The sequence below is a fragment of the Oncorhynchus kisutch genome, linkage group LG11 (genome assembly GCF_002021735.2).
Source record: "Oncorhynchus kisutch isolate 150728-3 linkage group LG11, Okis_V2, whole genome shotgun sequence".
NCBI lineage: Eukaryota > Metazoa > Chordata > Actinopteri > Salmoniformes > Salmonidae > Oncorhynchus > Oncorhynchus kisutch.
Window position 1 is genome coordinate 17,214,548 of NC_034184.2, and position 18,814 is coordinate 17,233,361.

The window sequence follows — 18,814 nt, forward strand, 5'->3', positions numbered from 1 at the left end:
AATGCAAACTTTGTTTTCAATCGATCAAGTAATTATAATTGTATACGCACATAACTAATATATACATAATATCGATATAATTATATCATTTTTAAAAATGTTTACCAATGAGGAGTTGACATGCAATATATTTCTGGTTAGGTTATTTTGATCCATTTAAAGGGATAATTCACCCTAATTACATATTGGTTTCCTTATACTTAAGCAGTCTATGAACTATGACATTGTAATTTTGTAATTTGGGTGAGCTTAAAGGTGAATAATGGAAAATGTAAAAATGTGGAGAAGGGAGCAATTGCGGCCTGCAATTTGGGGCATTCCTGCATGTAGAACCCCACTTGATACTTCGATTGGCCAGCATTTAAGCTAGGACAGGCAGGAGGGGCGCTTCAGTACAGTAGGTGGCGTTAATGCACAATATTGTGGATGCCAGCCACCGATAGCAAGCGGTAGCTAGCCGCAGATAGACAACGGTAGCTAGCCAACCGTACGTCGGTAGACAGTGTCCTTCGTCCCTGCCTGTCGGGCACTGTTTATGCAGGAACCAATGGGATGCTCGAGGGGGGGGCGTTCTTGCAGATGAAGGAAAGCCCACATGCAGGAACGCCCCGATTTGCGGGCTGCAGTTGCACACTATTGAAAATGTGTCTGTGTTCCTAAACTCCTCTGACTCATTGTTGGACTGTCTGTCAAAGTGCGCACCTCTCTCACAGGGAGAGTGAGGTAGAGTGAGAGGGAGAGCTACATCACAGAGTTATACAATCCCCCACTCACTGTAGTGCTAGATAGAACTTTGTGGAATAACACAAATGTACGACATAAATATAATCGTTCTGTCACAGAGGAAATACTATACTGAGTTACAGTTCATAAGGGATTCAGTCAATTGAAATAAATAAATTAGGCCTTAGTCTATGGATTTCACATGGCTGGGAATACAGATACCTTAAAAAAACAGTCAGTATCTGGTGTGACCAGCATTTGCCTCATGCAGTGCGACACATCTCCTTCACATACAGTTTATCAGGCTGTTGGGTATGGCCATTGGAATGTTGTTCCACTCCTCTTCAATGGCTGTCAGAAGTTGCTGGATATTGGCGGGAACTAGAACATGCAAACATGTCAATCCAGAGCATTCCAAACAAGCTCAATGGGTGACATGTCTGGTGAGTATGCAGGGCATGCTCACCAGACATGTCAGCTTCCAGGATTTGTGTACAGATCCTTGCGACATGGTGCCGTGCATTATCATGCTTAAACATGAGGGATTGGCAGTGGATGAATGGTACGACAATGGGCCTCAGGATCTCATCACGTTATTTCTGTGCATTTAAATTGCCATAGATAAAATGCAATTGTGTTTGTTGTCTATAACTGATGCCTGGCCATACCATAACCCCACCGCCACAATGGGGTACTCTGTTCACAACAGTGACATCAGCAAACCACGTGCCCACATTCCTGCAGTCAGCATGCCAATTACATGCCAGTTGCACTCTCCCTCAAAACTTGAGACATCTGTGGCATTGTGTTATGTGACAAAACTGCACATTTTAGAGTGGCCTTTATTTGTCCCCAGCACAAGATGCACCTGTGTAATGATCATGCTGTTTAATCATCTTCTTGATATGCCGCACCTGTCAGGTGGATGGATTATCTTGACAAAGTAGAAATGCTCACTAACAGGGATGTAAACAAATTTGTGCCAAAACTTTGTACGTATGGAAAATGTTGGGGATCTTTTATTTCAGCGTATGAAACATGGGACTAACACTTTACATGTTGCATTTATATTTTTGTTTAGTGTAAGTTCCGGAAGTCCAATTGATTGTGAGATATGGCATATACATTTTATATGATACATTTGGGCCACGGGTTCAGAATTGTACCTTTTATGAAACCTCTGCCAAGCAAGGAGGAAAGGAGCCAACCTAATCCCGCCTGCCACTGCAACCCCATTGGACATAATTTCACCTGCCAATCAACATTATCCATCTTCCCTCTGACTGTATTCTCATTGCATCGTGTGATCAGATAATTATGGCAAAATATATCTACTAAAATGAGAGAGAAAGACGAGTGTGTGTGCAACATAACGTCCACTTCATAGGATAACACAGTATATCGGCTAAAAGTCTATTTTATTTAACAAATGTTTCATTAGATTGGAACTTTTTTTTCAGTAGCCAGCTGACAGCGACATAGCCGCGTTAAGTAGTTTGGGGTGGGGGTGCTGGAAAAAATGTTTTCCTCCAGTTGCAGACGGCTATATAGGTCTACTAATATAGGACTATGAAAGGCCCAGTGCACTACTTTTGTGGGGGGAAAAAATCACAAAAATTCACAAAACAGGACTCCAAAACCATCATTCAGTTTGCTGACGACACAACAGCGGTAGGCCTGATCTCCGACAACAATGAGACAGCCTATAGGGAGGAGGTCAGAGAACTGTTAATGTGGTGCCAGGACAACAACCTCTCCCTCAATGTGAGCAAGACAGAGGAGCTGATTGTGGACTACAGGAAAAGACGGGCCGAATAGGCCCTCATTAACATCAACGGGGCTGTAGTGGAGAGGTCACTTGTTGAATTCGGTGCATGTGACAAATAAAGTTTGATTTGAAAAGTTAATTAGAGTTACCAGCCTCAGAAATTGCATCCCAAATGAATGCTTCACAGAGTTCAAGTAACATACACATCTCAACATCAACTGTTCAGATGAAACTGTGCGAATCAGGTCATGGTTGAATTGCTGCAAAGAAACCACTACTAAAGGACACCAATAAGAAGAAGAGACTTGCTTGGGCCAAGAAACACGAGCAATGGACATTAGACCGGTGGAAATTTGTCCTTTGGTTCTAACCACCGTGTCTCACAAAGACGTAGGTGAACAGATGAGCTCTGTATGTAAAGCATGGAGGAGGAGGTGTTATGGGGTGGGGGTGCCTTTCTTGGTGACACTGTCTGTGGTTAATTTACAATTCAAGGCACACTTAAACAGCACGGCTACCACAGCATTCTGCAGTGATACTCCATCCCTTCTGGTTTGGGCTTAGTGAGACTATCATTTGTTTTTTAACAGGACAATGACCCAACACACCTCCAGGCTGTGTAAGTACTATTTGAACAAGAATGGATGGAGTGCTGCATCAGATGACCAGGCCTCCACAATCGCTCAACCGAATTGAGATGGTTTGGGATGAGTCGGACACAGAGTGAAGGAAAAGCAGCCAACAAGTGCTCAGCATATGTGGGAACTCCTTCAAGACTGTTGGAAAAGCATCCCAGGTGAAGCTGGTTGAGAGAATGCCAAGAGTGTGCAAAGCTGTTATCAAGGCAAAGGGTGGCTATTTAAAGAATCTATTTTATATAATATATTTAGCTTTGTTTAACACTTCTTTGGTTACTACATGATTCAATATGTGTTAATGCATAGCTCTGATGTCTTCATTATTATTCTACAATTTAGAAAATGTAACAATGAAGAAAAACCCTTGAATGAGTCAGTGTTGTAAAACTTTTAAACGGTAGTGTATATACAGTGGGGAGAACAAGTATTTGACACACTGCCGATTTTGCAGGTTTTCCTACTTACAAAGCATGTAGAGGTCTGTAATTCTTATCATAGGTACACTTCAACTGTGAGAGACGGAATCTAAAACAAAAATCATGAGAGAACTTGTTCTCAACTAGCCTACCTGGTTAAATAAAGGTGAAATAAATTAAAAAAAAAAAAAAATTGTATGATTTTTAAGAAATTAATTTGCATTTTATTGCATGACAGAAGTTTTTGATCACCTACCAACCAGTAAGAATTCTGGCTCTCACAGACCTGTTAGTTTTTCTTTAAGAAGCCCTCCTGTTCTCCACTCATTACCTGCATCAAGGAACCCACCAGGTACAACCCTAACTCTGTAAACAAGGGCACCCTCATAGACGTCATCCTGACCAACTGGCCCTCCAAATACACCTCCGCTGTCTTCAACCAGGATCTCAGCGATCACTGCCTCATTGCCTGTATCCGCTACGGAGCCGCAGTCAAACGACCACCCCTCATCACTGTCAAACGCTCCCTAAAACACTTCTGTGAGCAGGCCTTTCTAATCGACCTGGCCCGGGTATCCTGGAAGGACATTGACCTCATCCCGTCAGTTGAGGATGCCTGGTCATTCTTTAAAAGTAACTTCCTCACCATTTTAGATAAGCATGCTCCGTTCAAAAGATGCAGAACTAAGAACAGATACAGCCCTTGGTTCACCCCAGACCTGACTGCCCTCGACCAGCACAAAAACATCCTGTGGCGGACTGCAATAGCATCGAATAGTCCCCGTGATATGCAACTGTTCAGGGAAGTCCGGAACCAATACACGCAGTCAGTCAGGAAAGCTAAGGCCAGCTTCTTCAGGCAGAAGTTTGCATCCTGTAGCTCCAACTCCAAAAAGTTCTGGGACACCGTGAAGTCCATGGAGAACAAGAGCACCTCCTCCCAACTGCCCACTGCACTGAGGCTAGGTAACACGGTCACCACTGATAAATCCATGATTATCGAAAACTTCAATAAGCATTTCTCAACGGCTGGCCATGCCTTCCGCCTGGCTACTTCAACCTCGGCCAACAGCTCCGCCCCCCCCGCAGCTCCTCGCCCAAGCCTCTCCAGGTTCTCCTTTAACCAAATCCAGATCGCAGATGTTCTGAAAGAGCTGCAAAAGCCAAGTCAACAAACAGGTCACTGACCATCTCGAATCCCACCGTACCTTCTCCGCTGTGCAATCTGGTTTCCGAGCCGGTCATGGGTGCACCTCAGCCACACTCAAGGTACTCAACGATATCATAACCGCCATCGATAAAAGACAGTACTGTGCAGCCGTCTTCATCGACCTTGCCAAGGCTTTCGACTCTGTCAATCACCATATTCTTATCGGCAGACTCAGGAGCCTCGGTTTTTCGGATGACTGCCTTGCCTGGTTCACCAATTACTTTGCAGACAGAGTTCAGTGCGTCAAATCGGAGGGCATGCTGTCTGGTCCTCTGGCAGTCTCTATGGGGGTGCCCCAGGGTTCAATTCTCGGGCCGACTCTTTTCTCTGTGTATATCAATGATGTTGCTCTTGCTGCGGGCGATTCCCTGATCCACCTCTACGCAGACGACACCATTCTATATACTTTCGGCCCGTCTTTGGACACTGTGCTATCTAACCTCCAAACAAGCTTCAATGCCATACAACACTCCTTCCGTGGCCTCCAACTGCTCTTAAACGCTAGTAAAACCAAATGCATGCTTTTCAACCGGTCGCTGCCTGCACCGCATGCCCGACTAGCATCACCACCCTGGATGGTTCCGACCTAGAATATGTGGACGTCTATAAGTACCTAGGTGTCTGGCTAGACTGCAAACTCTCCTTCCAGACTCATATCAAACATCTCCAATCGAAAATCAAATCAAGAGTCGGCTTTCTATTCCGCAACAAAGCCTCCTTCACTCACGCCGCCAAGCTTACCCTAGTAAAACTGACTATCCTACCGATCCTCGACTTCGGCGATGTCATCTACAAAATGGCTTCCAACACTCTACTCAGCAAACTGGATGCAGTTTATCACAGTGCCATCCGTTTTGTCACTAAAGCACCTTATACCACCCACCACTGCGACTTGTATGCTCTAGTCGGCTGGCCCTCGCTACATATTCGTCGCCAGACCCACTGGCTCCAGGTCATCTACAAGTCCATGCTAGGTAAAGCTCCGCCTTATCTCAGCTCACTGGTCACGATGGCAACACCCATCCATAGCACGCGCTCCAGCAGGTGTATCTCACTGATCATCCCTAAAGCCAACACCTCATTTGGCCGCCTTTCGTTCCAGTACTCTGCTGCCTGTGACTGGAACGAATTGCAGAAATCGCTGAAGTTGGAGACTTTTATCTCCCTCACCAACTTCAAACATCTGCTATCTGAGCAGCTAACCGATCGCTGCAGCTGTACATAGTCTATTGGTAAATAGCCCACCCTTTTTCACCTACCTCATCCCCATACTGTTTTTATTTATTTACTTTTCTGCTCTTTTGCACACCAATATCTCCACCTGTACATGACCATCTGATCATTCATCACTCCAGTGTTAATCTGCAAAATTGTAATTATTTGCCTACCTCCTCATGCCTTTTGCACACATTGTATATAGACTCCCCCTTTGTTTTCTACTGTGTTATTGACTTGTTAATTGTTTACTCCATGTGTAACTCTTTGTTGTCTGCTCACACTGCTATGCTTTATCTTGGCCAGGTCGCAGTTGCAAATGAGAACTTGTTCTCAACTAGCCTACCTGGTTAAATAAAGGTTAAATAAAAAATAAAAAATAAAAGTATTAACTGCACCTGTTTGAACTCGTTACATGTATAAAAGGCACCTGTCCACACACTCAATCAAACAGACTCCAACCTCTCCACAATGGCCAAGACCAGAGAGCTGTGTAAGGACATCAGGGTTAAAATTGTAGACCTGCACAAGGCTGGGATGGGCTACAGGACAATAGGCAAGCAGCTTGGTGAGAAGGCAACAACTGTTTAGCGCAATTATTAGAAAATGGAAGAAGTTCAAGATGACGGTCAATCACCCTCGGTCTGGGGCTCCATGCAAGATCTCACCTCGTGGGGCATCAATGATCATGAGGAAGGTGAGGGATCAGCCCAGAACTACATGGCAGGACCTGGTCAATGACCTGAAGAGAGCTGGGACCATAGTCTCAAAGAAAACCATTAGTTACACACTACGCCGTTGGGATTCAAATCCTGCAGCGCACGCAAGGGGCCGCTGCTCAAGCCAGCGCATGTCCAGGCCCATCTGAAGTTTGCCAATGACCATCTGGATGATCCAGAGCAGGAATGGGAGAAGGTCATGTGGTCTGATGAGACAAAAATAGAGCTTTTTGGTCTACATTCCACTCACCGTGTTAGGAGGAAGACGAAGGGTGAGTACAACCCCAAGATCACCATCCCAACCATGAAGCATGGAGGTGGAAACATCATTCTTTGGGGATGCTTTTCTGCAAAGGAAGGGGACAGGACGACTGCACCGTATTGAGGGGAGGATGGATGGGGCCATGTATCGCGAGATCTGGGCCAACAACCTCCTTCCCTCAGTAAGAGCATTGAAGATGGGTCGTGGCTGGGTCTTCCAGAATGACAATGACCCAAAACACACAGCCAGGGCAACTAAGGAGTGGCTCCGTAAGAAGCATCCCAAGGTCCTGGAGTGTCCTAGCCAGTCTCCAGACTTGAACCCAATAGAAAATCTTTGGAGGGAACTGAAAGTCCGTATTGCCCAGCGACAGCCCCAAAACCTGAAGGTCTATATGGAGGAGAGGGCCAAAATCCCTGCTGCAGTGTGTGCAAACCTGGTCAAGAACTACAGGAAACGTATGATCTCTGTAATTGCAAACAAAGATTTCTGTACCAAATATTAAGTTCTGCTTTTCTGATGTATCAAATACTTATGCCATGCAATAAAATGCTAATTAATGACTTAAAAATCCTACAATGTGATTTTCTGGATTTTTTTTCCTCATTTTGTCTGTCATAGTTGAAGTGTACCTATGATGAAAATTACAGGCCTCTCTCATCTTTTTAAGTGGGAGAACCTGCACAATTGGTGGCTGACTAAATACTTTTTTGCCCCACTGTATGTCTGTTTCCCTGCGTCAGGTGTACATTCGGCCCTCTACTTCACCCGCCTCCTCGAGTTTCTTTTTTGTGAAGAAAAAGGATGGAGGTTTACGCCCGTGCAGTGACTATAGAGGTCTCAATCAAATCACGGTGAGGTACAGTTACCCGCTACCTCTTATCGCCACAGCGATTGAGTCAATGCATGGGGCGCGCTTCTTCATGAAACTGGATCTCAGGAGTGCGTATAACCTGGTGCGTCTCCAGGAGGGAGACGAGTGGAAGACAGCGTTCAGTACCACCACAGGGCATTATGAGTACCTCGTCATGCCATACGGGTTGATGATGCTCCATCAGTTTTCCAATCCTTTGTAGATTAGATTTTCAGGGACCTGCACGGGCTACATCGCTACACACGCCGAGCATGTGTCCTTGGTGCGCAAGGTACTTGGACGACTGTTGGAGCATGACCTGTATGTCAAGGCTGAGTAATGCCTGTTCTTTCAGCAGGCCGTCTCCATCCTAAGGTTTCGCATTTCCACATCCGGGGTGGAGATGGAGAGTGGCCGCATTGCAGCCTTGCGTAATTGGTCGACTCCTACCACGGTAAAGGAGGTTTGCCAATTACTACCGGAGATTTATCCGGGGTTTTGGCCAGGTTGCTGCTCCCATTACCTCATTGCTGAAGGGGGGTCCTGTAAGGTTGCAGTGGTCGGCTGAGGCGGACAGGGCTTTTGGGCAGCTAAGGGCTCTGTTTACTTTCGGCTCCCGTGCTGGCGAATCCGGATCCCTCTTTGGCATTCATAGTGGAGGTGGACGCATCCGAGGCTGGGATAGGAGCCGTGCTGTCACAGCACTCGGGTACGCCAGCGAAACTCCACCCCTGCACTGTCTTCTTGAAGAAGCTCAGCCCAGTGGAGCGTAACTATGATGTGGGGGACCTGGAGTTGTTGGCTGTGGTAAAATGGTTGAAGGCATGGAGACATTGGCTTGAGGGGGCTAAACACCCTTTCCTTATCTGGACTGACCACCACAACCTGGAGTACATCCGGGCAGCAAGGAGACTGAATCCTCGTCAGGCTAGGTGAGCCATGTTCTTTACCTGTTTTGTGTTTACCCTATCCTACAGCCCAGGTTCCCAGAATAAGAAGGCAGATGCACTGTCCCGGCTGTATGACACAGAGGAGCGGCCCATGGATCAGACTCCCATACTCCCGGCCTCCTGCCTGGTAGCGCCGGTCGTGTGGGAGCTGGATGCGAACATTGAGCAGGCGTTGCGTACAGAGCCCGCTCCCCTCCAGTGTCCCATTGTGCGTATGTACGTTCCGTCTGATGTCTGTGATCTGTTGATCTATTGGGCCCACACGTCTCCCTCCTCTGGTCATCCGGGGATCGGTTGGACGGTGCGCTGTCTGACTGGGAAGTACTGGTGTCCCAGCTTGGCTAAGGACTTGAGGGTTTATGTTTCCTCCTGCTTGGTGTGTGCCCAGTGTAAGGCTCAGAGACACCTGCCAAGAGGTAAGTTACATCCCTTACCCGTTCCACAATGACCTTGGTCACATCTGTCAGTGGATTTCCGAACAGATCTTCCTCTTTCACAGGGAAACACTACGATCCTGGTCGTTGTGGATCGTTTTTCTAAGTCCTGTCGTCTCCTCCCTCTGCCTGGTCTTCCTATGGCCCTACAGACTGCGGAAGCCCTGTTTACTCACGTCTTCCGGCACTATGGGTGCCTGAGGATATAGTGTCGGATCGGGGTCCCCAGTTCACGTCGAGAGTTTGGAAGGCGTTCATGGAACGTCTGGGGGTCTCGATCAGCCTTACCTCAGGATTTCACCCTGAGAGTAACGGGCAGGTAGAGAGTTAACCAAGATGTGGGCAGGTTTCTGCGATCCTATTGCCAGGACCGGCCAGGGGAGTGGGCAGTGTTCGTGCCCTGGACCGAGATGGCACATAACGCACTTCGCCACTCCTCCATTAACCTCTCCCCCTTTCAGTGCGTTTTGGGGTACCAGCTGGTTGCGCTGTGGCATCAGGGTCAGAGCGAGGCTCTTGCGGTGGATGACTGGTTTAGGTGCGCGGAGGAGACATGGGAGGCCGTCCGTGTACACCTCCAGCGAACCGCTCATCACCAGAAAACCAGCACGGACCATCATCGCAGTGATGGGGGACCGGGTCTGGCTCTCGACCCGTAACCTGCCACTCCAGCTGCCTTGCCGGAAGCTGGGTCCGTGGTTTGTGGGGCCATTTAACGTCCTGAGGAGGGTGAACGAGGTATGTTACAGAAAACAGCTACCCTCTGATTATCTTATTAACCCCTCGTTTCATGTGTCTCTGCTCAGGCCGGTGGTGGCTGGTCCGCTCCAAGAATCTGAGGTGCGGGAGGTCCCTCCGCCCCATTTGGACATCGAGGGGGCTCGGCCTACATCGTTCATTCCATCCTGGATTCGAGGAGTCGGGAAGGGGGCCTTCAGTACCTCGTGAAGTAGGAGGGGTACGGTCCGGACGAAAGGTGCTGGGTTCCGGTGGCGGATGTTTTGGATCCTGAACTGCTGTGGGAGTTTCACAGTCGCCAGTCGGATCACCCTGCTCCTCGCCCTCCGGGTCGTTCCCAAGGCCGGTGTCGGCGTGCCGCTGCATCCGTGCGTCAAGGGGGGAGGGGGGGTACTGTCACGACTCCGGCTCCTCTCCTTGTTCGGGCGGCATTCGGCGATCGAAGTCACCGGCTTTCTAACCATCGCCGCTCCATTTTTGCTTTGTCCATACACACCTGGTCTTCATTTCCTAATCAATTTACATGTATTTAGCCCTCTGTTTCCCATCATGTCTTTGTGTGTAATTGTTTGTTTCTGTTGTGGATTATTGTCGGGCTCTTTACTTTTGCCATGTTCCCTGTTTTTGACACGTTATTGTTTTTATGTGCTGTATTTTGTAGGACGGAATTAAAGTGCGCCTGTTCACGACACTCTGCTCTCCTGCACCTGACTTCACCTCCCGTACACACCATTGACATTTATTTGTCAAACGGCAGCCAAGCAACAGAAAGAAAAGTATTTTAAGTTTAAATTTTGTAAAGTTAGTGTGGGAGAGGTGGATTTTTTTTTAAAATTAATAATAACAAACCTCCTGGCATTGATTACTTAGATGGAAAGCTACTGAGGATGGTAGTTGACTCTATAGCCACACCTATCTGTCATATCTTTAATCTGAGCTTAGAGGAAAGTCTTTGTCCTCAGGTCTGGAGGGAAACCAAAGTAATTCCGCTACCCAAGAGTGGTAAACTGGTTCAAACAGCAGAACTATCAGCTTGCTGCCAGCTCTTAGAAAACTGTTGGAAAAAATGGTGTTTAACCAAATACAATGGTGTTTCTCTGTAAACAAATCAACTTTCAGACTTTCAGCATGCTTATAGAGAAGGGCACTCAACATGTGACTGACACAAATGACTGATAAATGGTTGAAAGATATTGATAATAAGAAGATTGTCTGACTTTTGTTAGATTTCAGTGCAGCCTCTGATATTATTGACCATAACCTGTTGTTGAGAAAACGTGTTTTAACCTGAATTTAGCTCTGAATCTACAAAATGGCACCCAATCTATTAGAACTAAGGGGGATGTCTTGAAAGCTTCTCTAATGTCAAACATGTAAAGGGTGGTATAGATTCATATAGATTATAGATTCACATATAGATTCAATGGTTGTAAAGGTAGGGAGAGGTCAGTCAGTAATAAAGGTATTTGACACCACAAAGCATGTCCTGCATGCTCTAGTTTTATCTTATCTTGATTATTGTCCAGTCATATGGTCAAGTGCTGCAAAGAAAGACTAAGTTAAGCTGCAGCTGGCCCAGAACAGAGCAGCACGTTTTGACCAATTTCAAGGAAATGTATAGTATTATACAGAGCCAAGAGTGCATGGAGCTCCCTTCCATCTTATATAGCACAAGTGAACAACAAACCTGGTTTAAAAATAACTAATAAAGCAACACCTCACGGCACAACGCCTCTCCCCCATGTGACCTACTTGTTGAATGTACAGTTGAAGTCGGAAGTTTACATACACATAGGTTGGAGTTATTGAAACTCGTTTTTCAACCACTTCACAAATGTCTTGTTAACAAACTATAGTTTTGGCAAGTCGGTTAGGACATCTACTTTCTGCATGACACAAGTCATTTTTCCAACAATTGTTTACAGACAGATTATTTCACATGTAATTCACTGTATCACAATTCCAGTGGGTCAGAAGATTAAATACACTAAGTTGACTGTGCCTTTAAACAGCTATGAAAATTCCAGAAAATGATGTCATGGCTTTAGAAGCTTGACGTCATGGGAAAATCCAAATTACTCAGCCAAGACCTCGAAAAGATAATTGTAGACCTCCACGAGTCTGGTTCATCTTTGGGAGCAATTTCCAAACTTCTGAAGGTATCACGTTCATCTGTACAAACAATAGTACGCAAGTATAAACACCATGGGACCATGCAGCCATCATACCGCTCAGGAGGGAGACATGTTCTGTTACCTAGAGATGAACGTACTTTGGTGCGAAAAGTGCAAATCAATCCCAGAACAACAGCAAAAAAATGTATCTTTATCCACAGTTAAACGAGTCCTATATCAACATAACCTGTTAGGCCGCTCAGCAAGGAAGAAGCCACTGCTCCAAAATCGCCATAAAAATGCCAGACTACATTTTGCAACTGCACATGGGGACAAAGATCGTACTTTTTGGAGAAATGTCCTCTGGTCTGATGAAACCAAAATAGAACTGTTTGGCCATAATGACCATCGTTATGTTTGAATGAAAAGGGGGAGGCTTGCAAGCCGAAGAACACCATCCCAACCGTGAAGCACAGGGGTGGCAGCATCATGTTGTGTGGGTGGTTTGCTGCAGGAGGGACTGGTGCACTTCACAAAATAGATGGCATCATGAGGGAGGGAAATGATGTGGATATATTGAAGCAACATCTCAAGACATCTGTCAGGAAGTTAAAGTTTGGTCGCCAAATGGGTTTTCCAAATGGACAATGACCCCGAGCATACTTCCAAAGTTGTGGCAAAATGGCTTAAGGACAACAAAGTCATGGTATTGGCGTGGCCATCGTAAAGCCCTGACCTCAATCCTATAGAACATGTGTGGGCAGAACTAAAAAAGTGTTTGCGAGCAAGGAGGCCTACAAACCTGACTCAGTTACACAAGCTCTGTCAGTAGGAATGGGCCAAAATTCACTCTTTGTGAGATGCTTATGGAAGGCTACCAGACACTTTTGACCCAAGTTAAACAATTTAAAGGCAATGCTACCAAATACTTAAGTGTAAGTAAACTTCTGACCCACTGGGTATTTGACGAAAGAATTAAAATCAGAAATAAATAATTCTCTCTACTATTTTTCTGACATTTCACATTCTTAAAATAAAGTGGTGAACCCAATTTTTACTAGGATTAAATGTCAGGAATTGTGAAAACTGAGTTTAAATGTATTTGGCTAAGGTGTATGTAAACTTCCGACTTCAACGGGATGTACGTGTAACTGATAGAAACACACACACACACATTTGTCGGACCCCAGTAAGACTAGCTGTCGCAATTGGCGTTGGCTAATGGGGATCCTAATATATCAAATCTATGTTCACGTCACCAGAATAAGACCTTTGTTATTTATTGAAATGGCGCATCAAGCACGTCACCTTGCACATTGACCACCCTGTGAAGTTCATCATTAATCATTTAATCTGTAGCCTAATAAACTGTATGCTATGAGTCGTGGTGTGAGGACCACACAACATGTCATTGCGTGACTCCAAGTTTACTTCAATATTATGGTTATTATATCAATATTTGAGCATAAAAGCATTTCCACTGACATTTCTCACATAATTCATTTTACCGAAACAAAAAGATCCCACCTTGTTTAAAGTATTTTGTTTTGTCAACATTCTGAAATTTAATCTGACATATACATATACTCGCATAAAAAGGTTGGATGGAAACCTGGTTACAGAAGCTTCTTTCAAGAAAATGACATTCACTTTCACCTCTAAATTATGTGGATCTTTGTGAGAACTGTGGATGTCGAAAATGGCTTTATAAAATCAATGTTGTTGATTAATATGAACCCTTTCCTCCCTCCTCTCCTCTCAGGTAAAGCCCATCGTGTCCCAGTATCTGAAGGAGAAGGAGCTCCCATACCAGGAGGATAGCTACCTCTCCCGTCTGCAGCTCTTCTTTCACAAGTACCAGGAGCTCATGGTTTTCGCCCCACCCATCACGGAGCTGGTGGGGGTGCAGTGATGGAGCAGAGAGGTCGAGGATGAGGCGGAGAACAGGAAACAGGGAATATACCATCTACTAACCCATGCTGCTATGTGCAGTCACTGAATTAAGAGACTGCTACCACTGTCCTACTGTTTCTAGGAGGATCATTCTTTAAGTGCACAAACTCCAACTCACTGACATTAACATAGCTATATATATATATATATATATATATATACACTGCATTATTAATATATTATTTCTGTCAAAAAACAATTACATGAAACAAATACATTGTAAATTTATCTGCACGATCTAACACTACAACATGATAGGCTATACCAATGATCTTTACTCAAGACAATGTGTAGTTAAACAACCCACTGCGCACGTACCGGTTGAATCAATGTTGTTTACACTTCATTTTAATGAAATTATGTGGAACCAAAGTAGAATAGACTAATTGAGTCTGTGCCCATTGGGAACAATAATAAGGCACTTTATGGGATACATACACTACCATTCAAAAGTTTGGGGTCACTTAGAAATGTCCTTGTTTTTGAATTAAAATAACATCAAATTGATCAGAAATACAGTGTAGATGTTGTTAATGTTGTAAATGACTATTGTAGCTGGAAATGGCAGATTTTTTTATGGAATATCTACATAGGTGTACAGAGGTCCATTATCAGCAACCATAACTCCTGTGTTCCAATGACACATTGTGTTAGTGATATGTAATTTTGTAATCCATGTTCATAAATTTTCATTCATCTTAATTGGTCTGAAACCCAGAGTTTGTAAAGTTCTGGTTGAAATGAAACAGACAGAATTCCCAGCTCACAATTGATCAAATCCAAGTTTATTTGCAAGAGTTCCCTCGTGCATACACAAAGACTTTCATTTTATGACATTCTAACCTACGAACATACATACACACTAACATTCAGATTCTCTCTTTTTCTCCTGAAGTCTCACCACAGTTTATTACCACTCAGCTGACAGGTCCAGTCCCCCTCAGATACGGGAAACTTGGAGGGGCTCTCCCTGTCCTATCTTATCTCCCCAGAGTTATAGATGGGTCGGTTCAAACATAGGTTAAGGATCCTCTTTGTTTTCGTAAGGCACACACATACATTCCTCTCTTCCCCCCCTCCAACCTAGATGGAGCTGTGTTTATTATTTTTAATTACTCCTTGTTCATGCTACATAACCTCTGATCCCTAATGGTTAAGTTTCCGGGTAGAATTATTTAATCATGTATCTTAAACCTTCATAAAATCTTTTAACAGTTAGCTATTCCAATTTGATCATTTTAAAAGGATCATTAGAAAACCCTTTTGCAATTATGTTATCACCGCTGAAAACTGTTGGCCTGATTAAAGAAGCAATAAAACTGGCCTTCTTTAGACTAGTTGAGTATCTGGAGCATCAGCATTTGTGGGTTTTATTACAGGCTCAAAATGGCCAGAAACAAAGACCTTCCTTCTGAAACTCATCAGTCTATTCTTGTTCTGAGAAATAAAGGCTATTCCATGCGAGAAACTGCCAAGAAACTGAAGATCTCGTACAACACTGTGTACTACTCCCTTCACAGAACAGCGCAAACTGTCTCTAACCAGAATAAAAAGAGGTGTGGGGGGCCCTGGTGCACAACTAAGCAAGAGGACAAGTACATTAGAGTGTCTAGTTTGAGAAACAGAAGCCTCACAAGTCCTCAACTGGCAGCTTCATTAAATATTACCCGCAAAACACCGGTGCGTGAGTGCATACATTTTCATACTGGTGCCCCGTGGGAATCGAACCCGGTGCAAGCGCCATACTCTACCAACTGGCCAGTTTATGATCTAACATAGCAATAAAACATAACATAAACTAGGTTTACCACCAGAGGTGTGTTTCCATCAAACAGACTAGTTGCGGATAAAAAAAGGCTGTGCGTGATTACATAGTGCACATAAAAAATTACTTTTGTGGTTAAGTTCCCATGTACCAAATAACAAACACAAGTCAAATGAGTTTCCATCGCAATTTCAACTGTACCGATGGTTTTGTTACAAAAACTCTTGCACAATCTGATTTTGGCGCATACTCTCTAGACAAGACTTCACTGATAAACTGGATAGGGGGTTCTGTGATGAGATATGGATAGAATGTAATTTAATTTAATAATTGGCAGCCAAGAACCGATCATCATGTCACGAGCATTCAAATAATAGCCTTCCCTCGATATTTAGCCAATTGGACATTTGCATGATCACCGTGCACCACCATGTGAAGTTCATCATTACTTATTTTATCTGCCTATAAACTTAATGCTTTTCCACTATGTGGTGGTAGGCCCATATCGCGTGACTCCAAGTTTACCTCGATATGATGGTTTTTAAATCAATATTTTCAGCATAAAGGCGTTTCCATGGCCATTTCTAACATAATTCATTTTACAGACACAAAAAGATCCCACCATGTCGAACGAAACTAACTGTCTGTTGACATTTATGAAATTGTATGGACTTTTCCTGTTTCTATAAACCCTGTCGTGACCTTTTTATGTGTCAGGTAAATCTTCCGCATGAAAAATGTTGAATGACACTGAGGGGCAGTGTTTTTACAACTAATGCCGGTTTGTCTGAGACTGATGTCGTGCAGGTGTTTGTACACATGCATATACACACACTCATTCAAATAAACACATACAAGAACACACACATACATGTAATAGTGCCAGACATGCACACAAACATATACAGTTGGCATTGCTGTTATGATTTTAGTTGGCCTTGATGTCCTTTGTTTTACATTTATTTGTTTAATTCTTTTTTTTGCATTGTTGTTTGCTGTCTTCTGGCTTTTTCTTTTTTCTCTTTAGTTCATTCTCTTGGTTGTTGGTGCTTTGTGGGGGGGGGTTCTTGGGGGTGGGGAATGGAATTAATTGTACACAGATTTCTTTCGAACTTCATGGAATTATAGACAGTTTGTGTTTGATGATTACTCTGCCAAGAGCTGTGACTTGAATAAACGAAATGACTGAGATTGCGTCACAAATGGCACCCTATTCACCACTCTATAGCCAATAAGGCTCTGGTCAAAAGTGGTGCACGATATAGGGAATAGGTTGCCATTTAGGATGTAACCTAAATGCTGCTTTAACTGACTATAAGGAGATTAGTCAACACCTCTGAATTGACCTCTTTTTACCATAGACAGATGTTGTTGAGTTGTGAGTGCCAATTATTTTGCAGTGTCTTTAATTCAAAAGCACATCCTTGTTTGCACTAATTACATTCTATATGAAATAAATAATGTAATAATGTCCATTCAAGTGTGCCATGTTTACTTTTAAAGAAATTACAAGGCAAAACAAGTTCTAGCGTACCAGCTGAGACATTGTGGTTACATAAAATACCAGTTTTTATTGCAAGTAAATACCACATGGGGTTTAGATTAGAAATGCTAAATACCGGTAGGGAATAGTGGGGTATATTGACCCAATGGTTAGTTGTTTCTAGGAAACACAAAATTAATCATGTGACCAAATATTTAGGAAGAGATCATCATTTCATGGAGTCAGTCTGGTATGCAAGTTAAGTCCAAAAAATGGATTTTCACAAAGTCAGATTAATGTATTGTCTTACAGGTTTTATCATGCGTGTATCTAAACCAAAGTAGATTGTTTTATATATCCGTTGGAGTCTCTATAAGCTACAATATGAGGTCCTAAACCTAGCATGAAAGTGCATCCTTGTAGCGGTGTGGGCTAATATAGTAAAGATGTTCGTGTTGGAGTAAGTTGAGCCAATGGCCATGGGGTAAGTTTAGCCAATGGTCACCATACAAATTATGTTATTTTGTCAGTTTAATGCATAATATGCATAGTATTTTTGCAATGTGTTTACTAAAAATAATGCATTTTCTTGTTACAGAGCAGATATCATCATGCAGCGTGTATATACACGTAGAAGTACATTCGAGAAGTAGTAAGGGATAAAAAATAATGACTGAATGACACTGAAGAGGTTTGTTTTCTTTTTTGTCAATATACATGTCCCAGCTAGCATTTTTGGTTCATTGGAAGTTGTGGGAACAATACATTTTTGGTTTCCCATTGATCTGGTAATGAAGCCATACATTTCCTGACCAGTAAAACTGTTTTTTTTTCTGAGATCAGAAGTGAAAATGTAGCCTGTTCTGGGAAAGTTCCTTTGTAGGTTGCAGGGAGGTTCTGAGAACGTTTTGCTATGGTTCCCTGAAAATTATAGGTTGTTTGAAGGAAATTAAATAGCGTTTCCTTGTACATGTTTCAATAAGACAAAAACACTGCTAGCGTCGGTTAAACATTCAAGCACAGATAGGACACATGGAAATTCATTTGCTTAGACATTAATCATGCAAATACATTTATTTTATTTTATTGTGGCACAGCATCAGTGAGATTTGATCCTACGTATGATCTTCTGTTTTCTATCCATGGAATTAGTACACTGCGCCATCATACAAAGCAGTTACTTTCAGTCTCTTCAAACAGACCCCATTTCAAAGGAAACAAGCACTCATTAAGATCAGGTGTGGCCAATTAGTGGGCATGGCCAACATACCTGAACACACAAGATAGAGGATTGATAAAGTTTTGTTGACACTAAGAACGGAATGTATATGTTTTTAAATCACATTCTTAGAACATTAGTAATGTTTTCTTGTGGTTTTCATGGAAAGTTGTCTTAATGTTCTGAGAACATGACTTTACATAGAACCATGAGAAATCCTGTAGAAAACATTTTACTTACGTACTGAAATTCCCACCTAAGAAACATATGGTTCTCAGAATGTTATGTGCTAGCTGGGTATCTTGTACCATTCCCAGAAAGTTGTGGGAAGGTTGAATGCAAAACAATCGTAGG

The 18,814-nt window shown here is 43.5% G+C and overlaps 1 protein-coding gene across 2 annotated transcripts in view; it reads left to right on the forward strand.

Moving 5' to 3' along the window:
- LOC109899934 (fatty acid desaturase 6-like) overlaps window positions 1-17,233 on the forward strand; it is a 40,455-nt gene extending 23,222 nt beyond the window's left edge. The window contains exon 6 of one of the 2 annotated variants that reach the window (XM_020495589.2): window positions 10,588-10,699. In XM_020495589.2, the coding sequence (XP_020351178.1) occupies window positions 10,588-10,662 (75 nt within the window). In that variant the 3' untranslated portion in view covers window positions 10,663-10,699. Of the gene's footprint in view, window positions 1-10,587; window positions 10,700-13,802 lie in introns of those variants that run through there. The other variant, XM_020495588.2, reaches the window with a different exon arrangement.
- The last annotated feature ends 1,581 nt before the right edge of the window (window positions 17,234-18,814 follow it).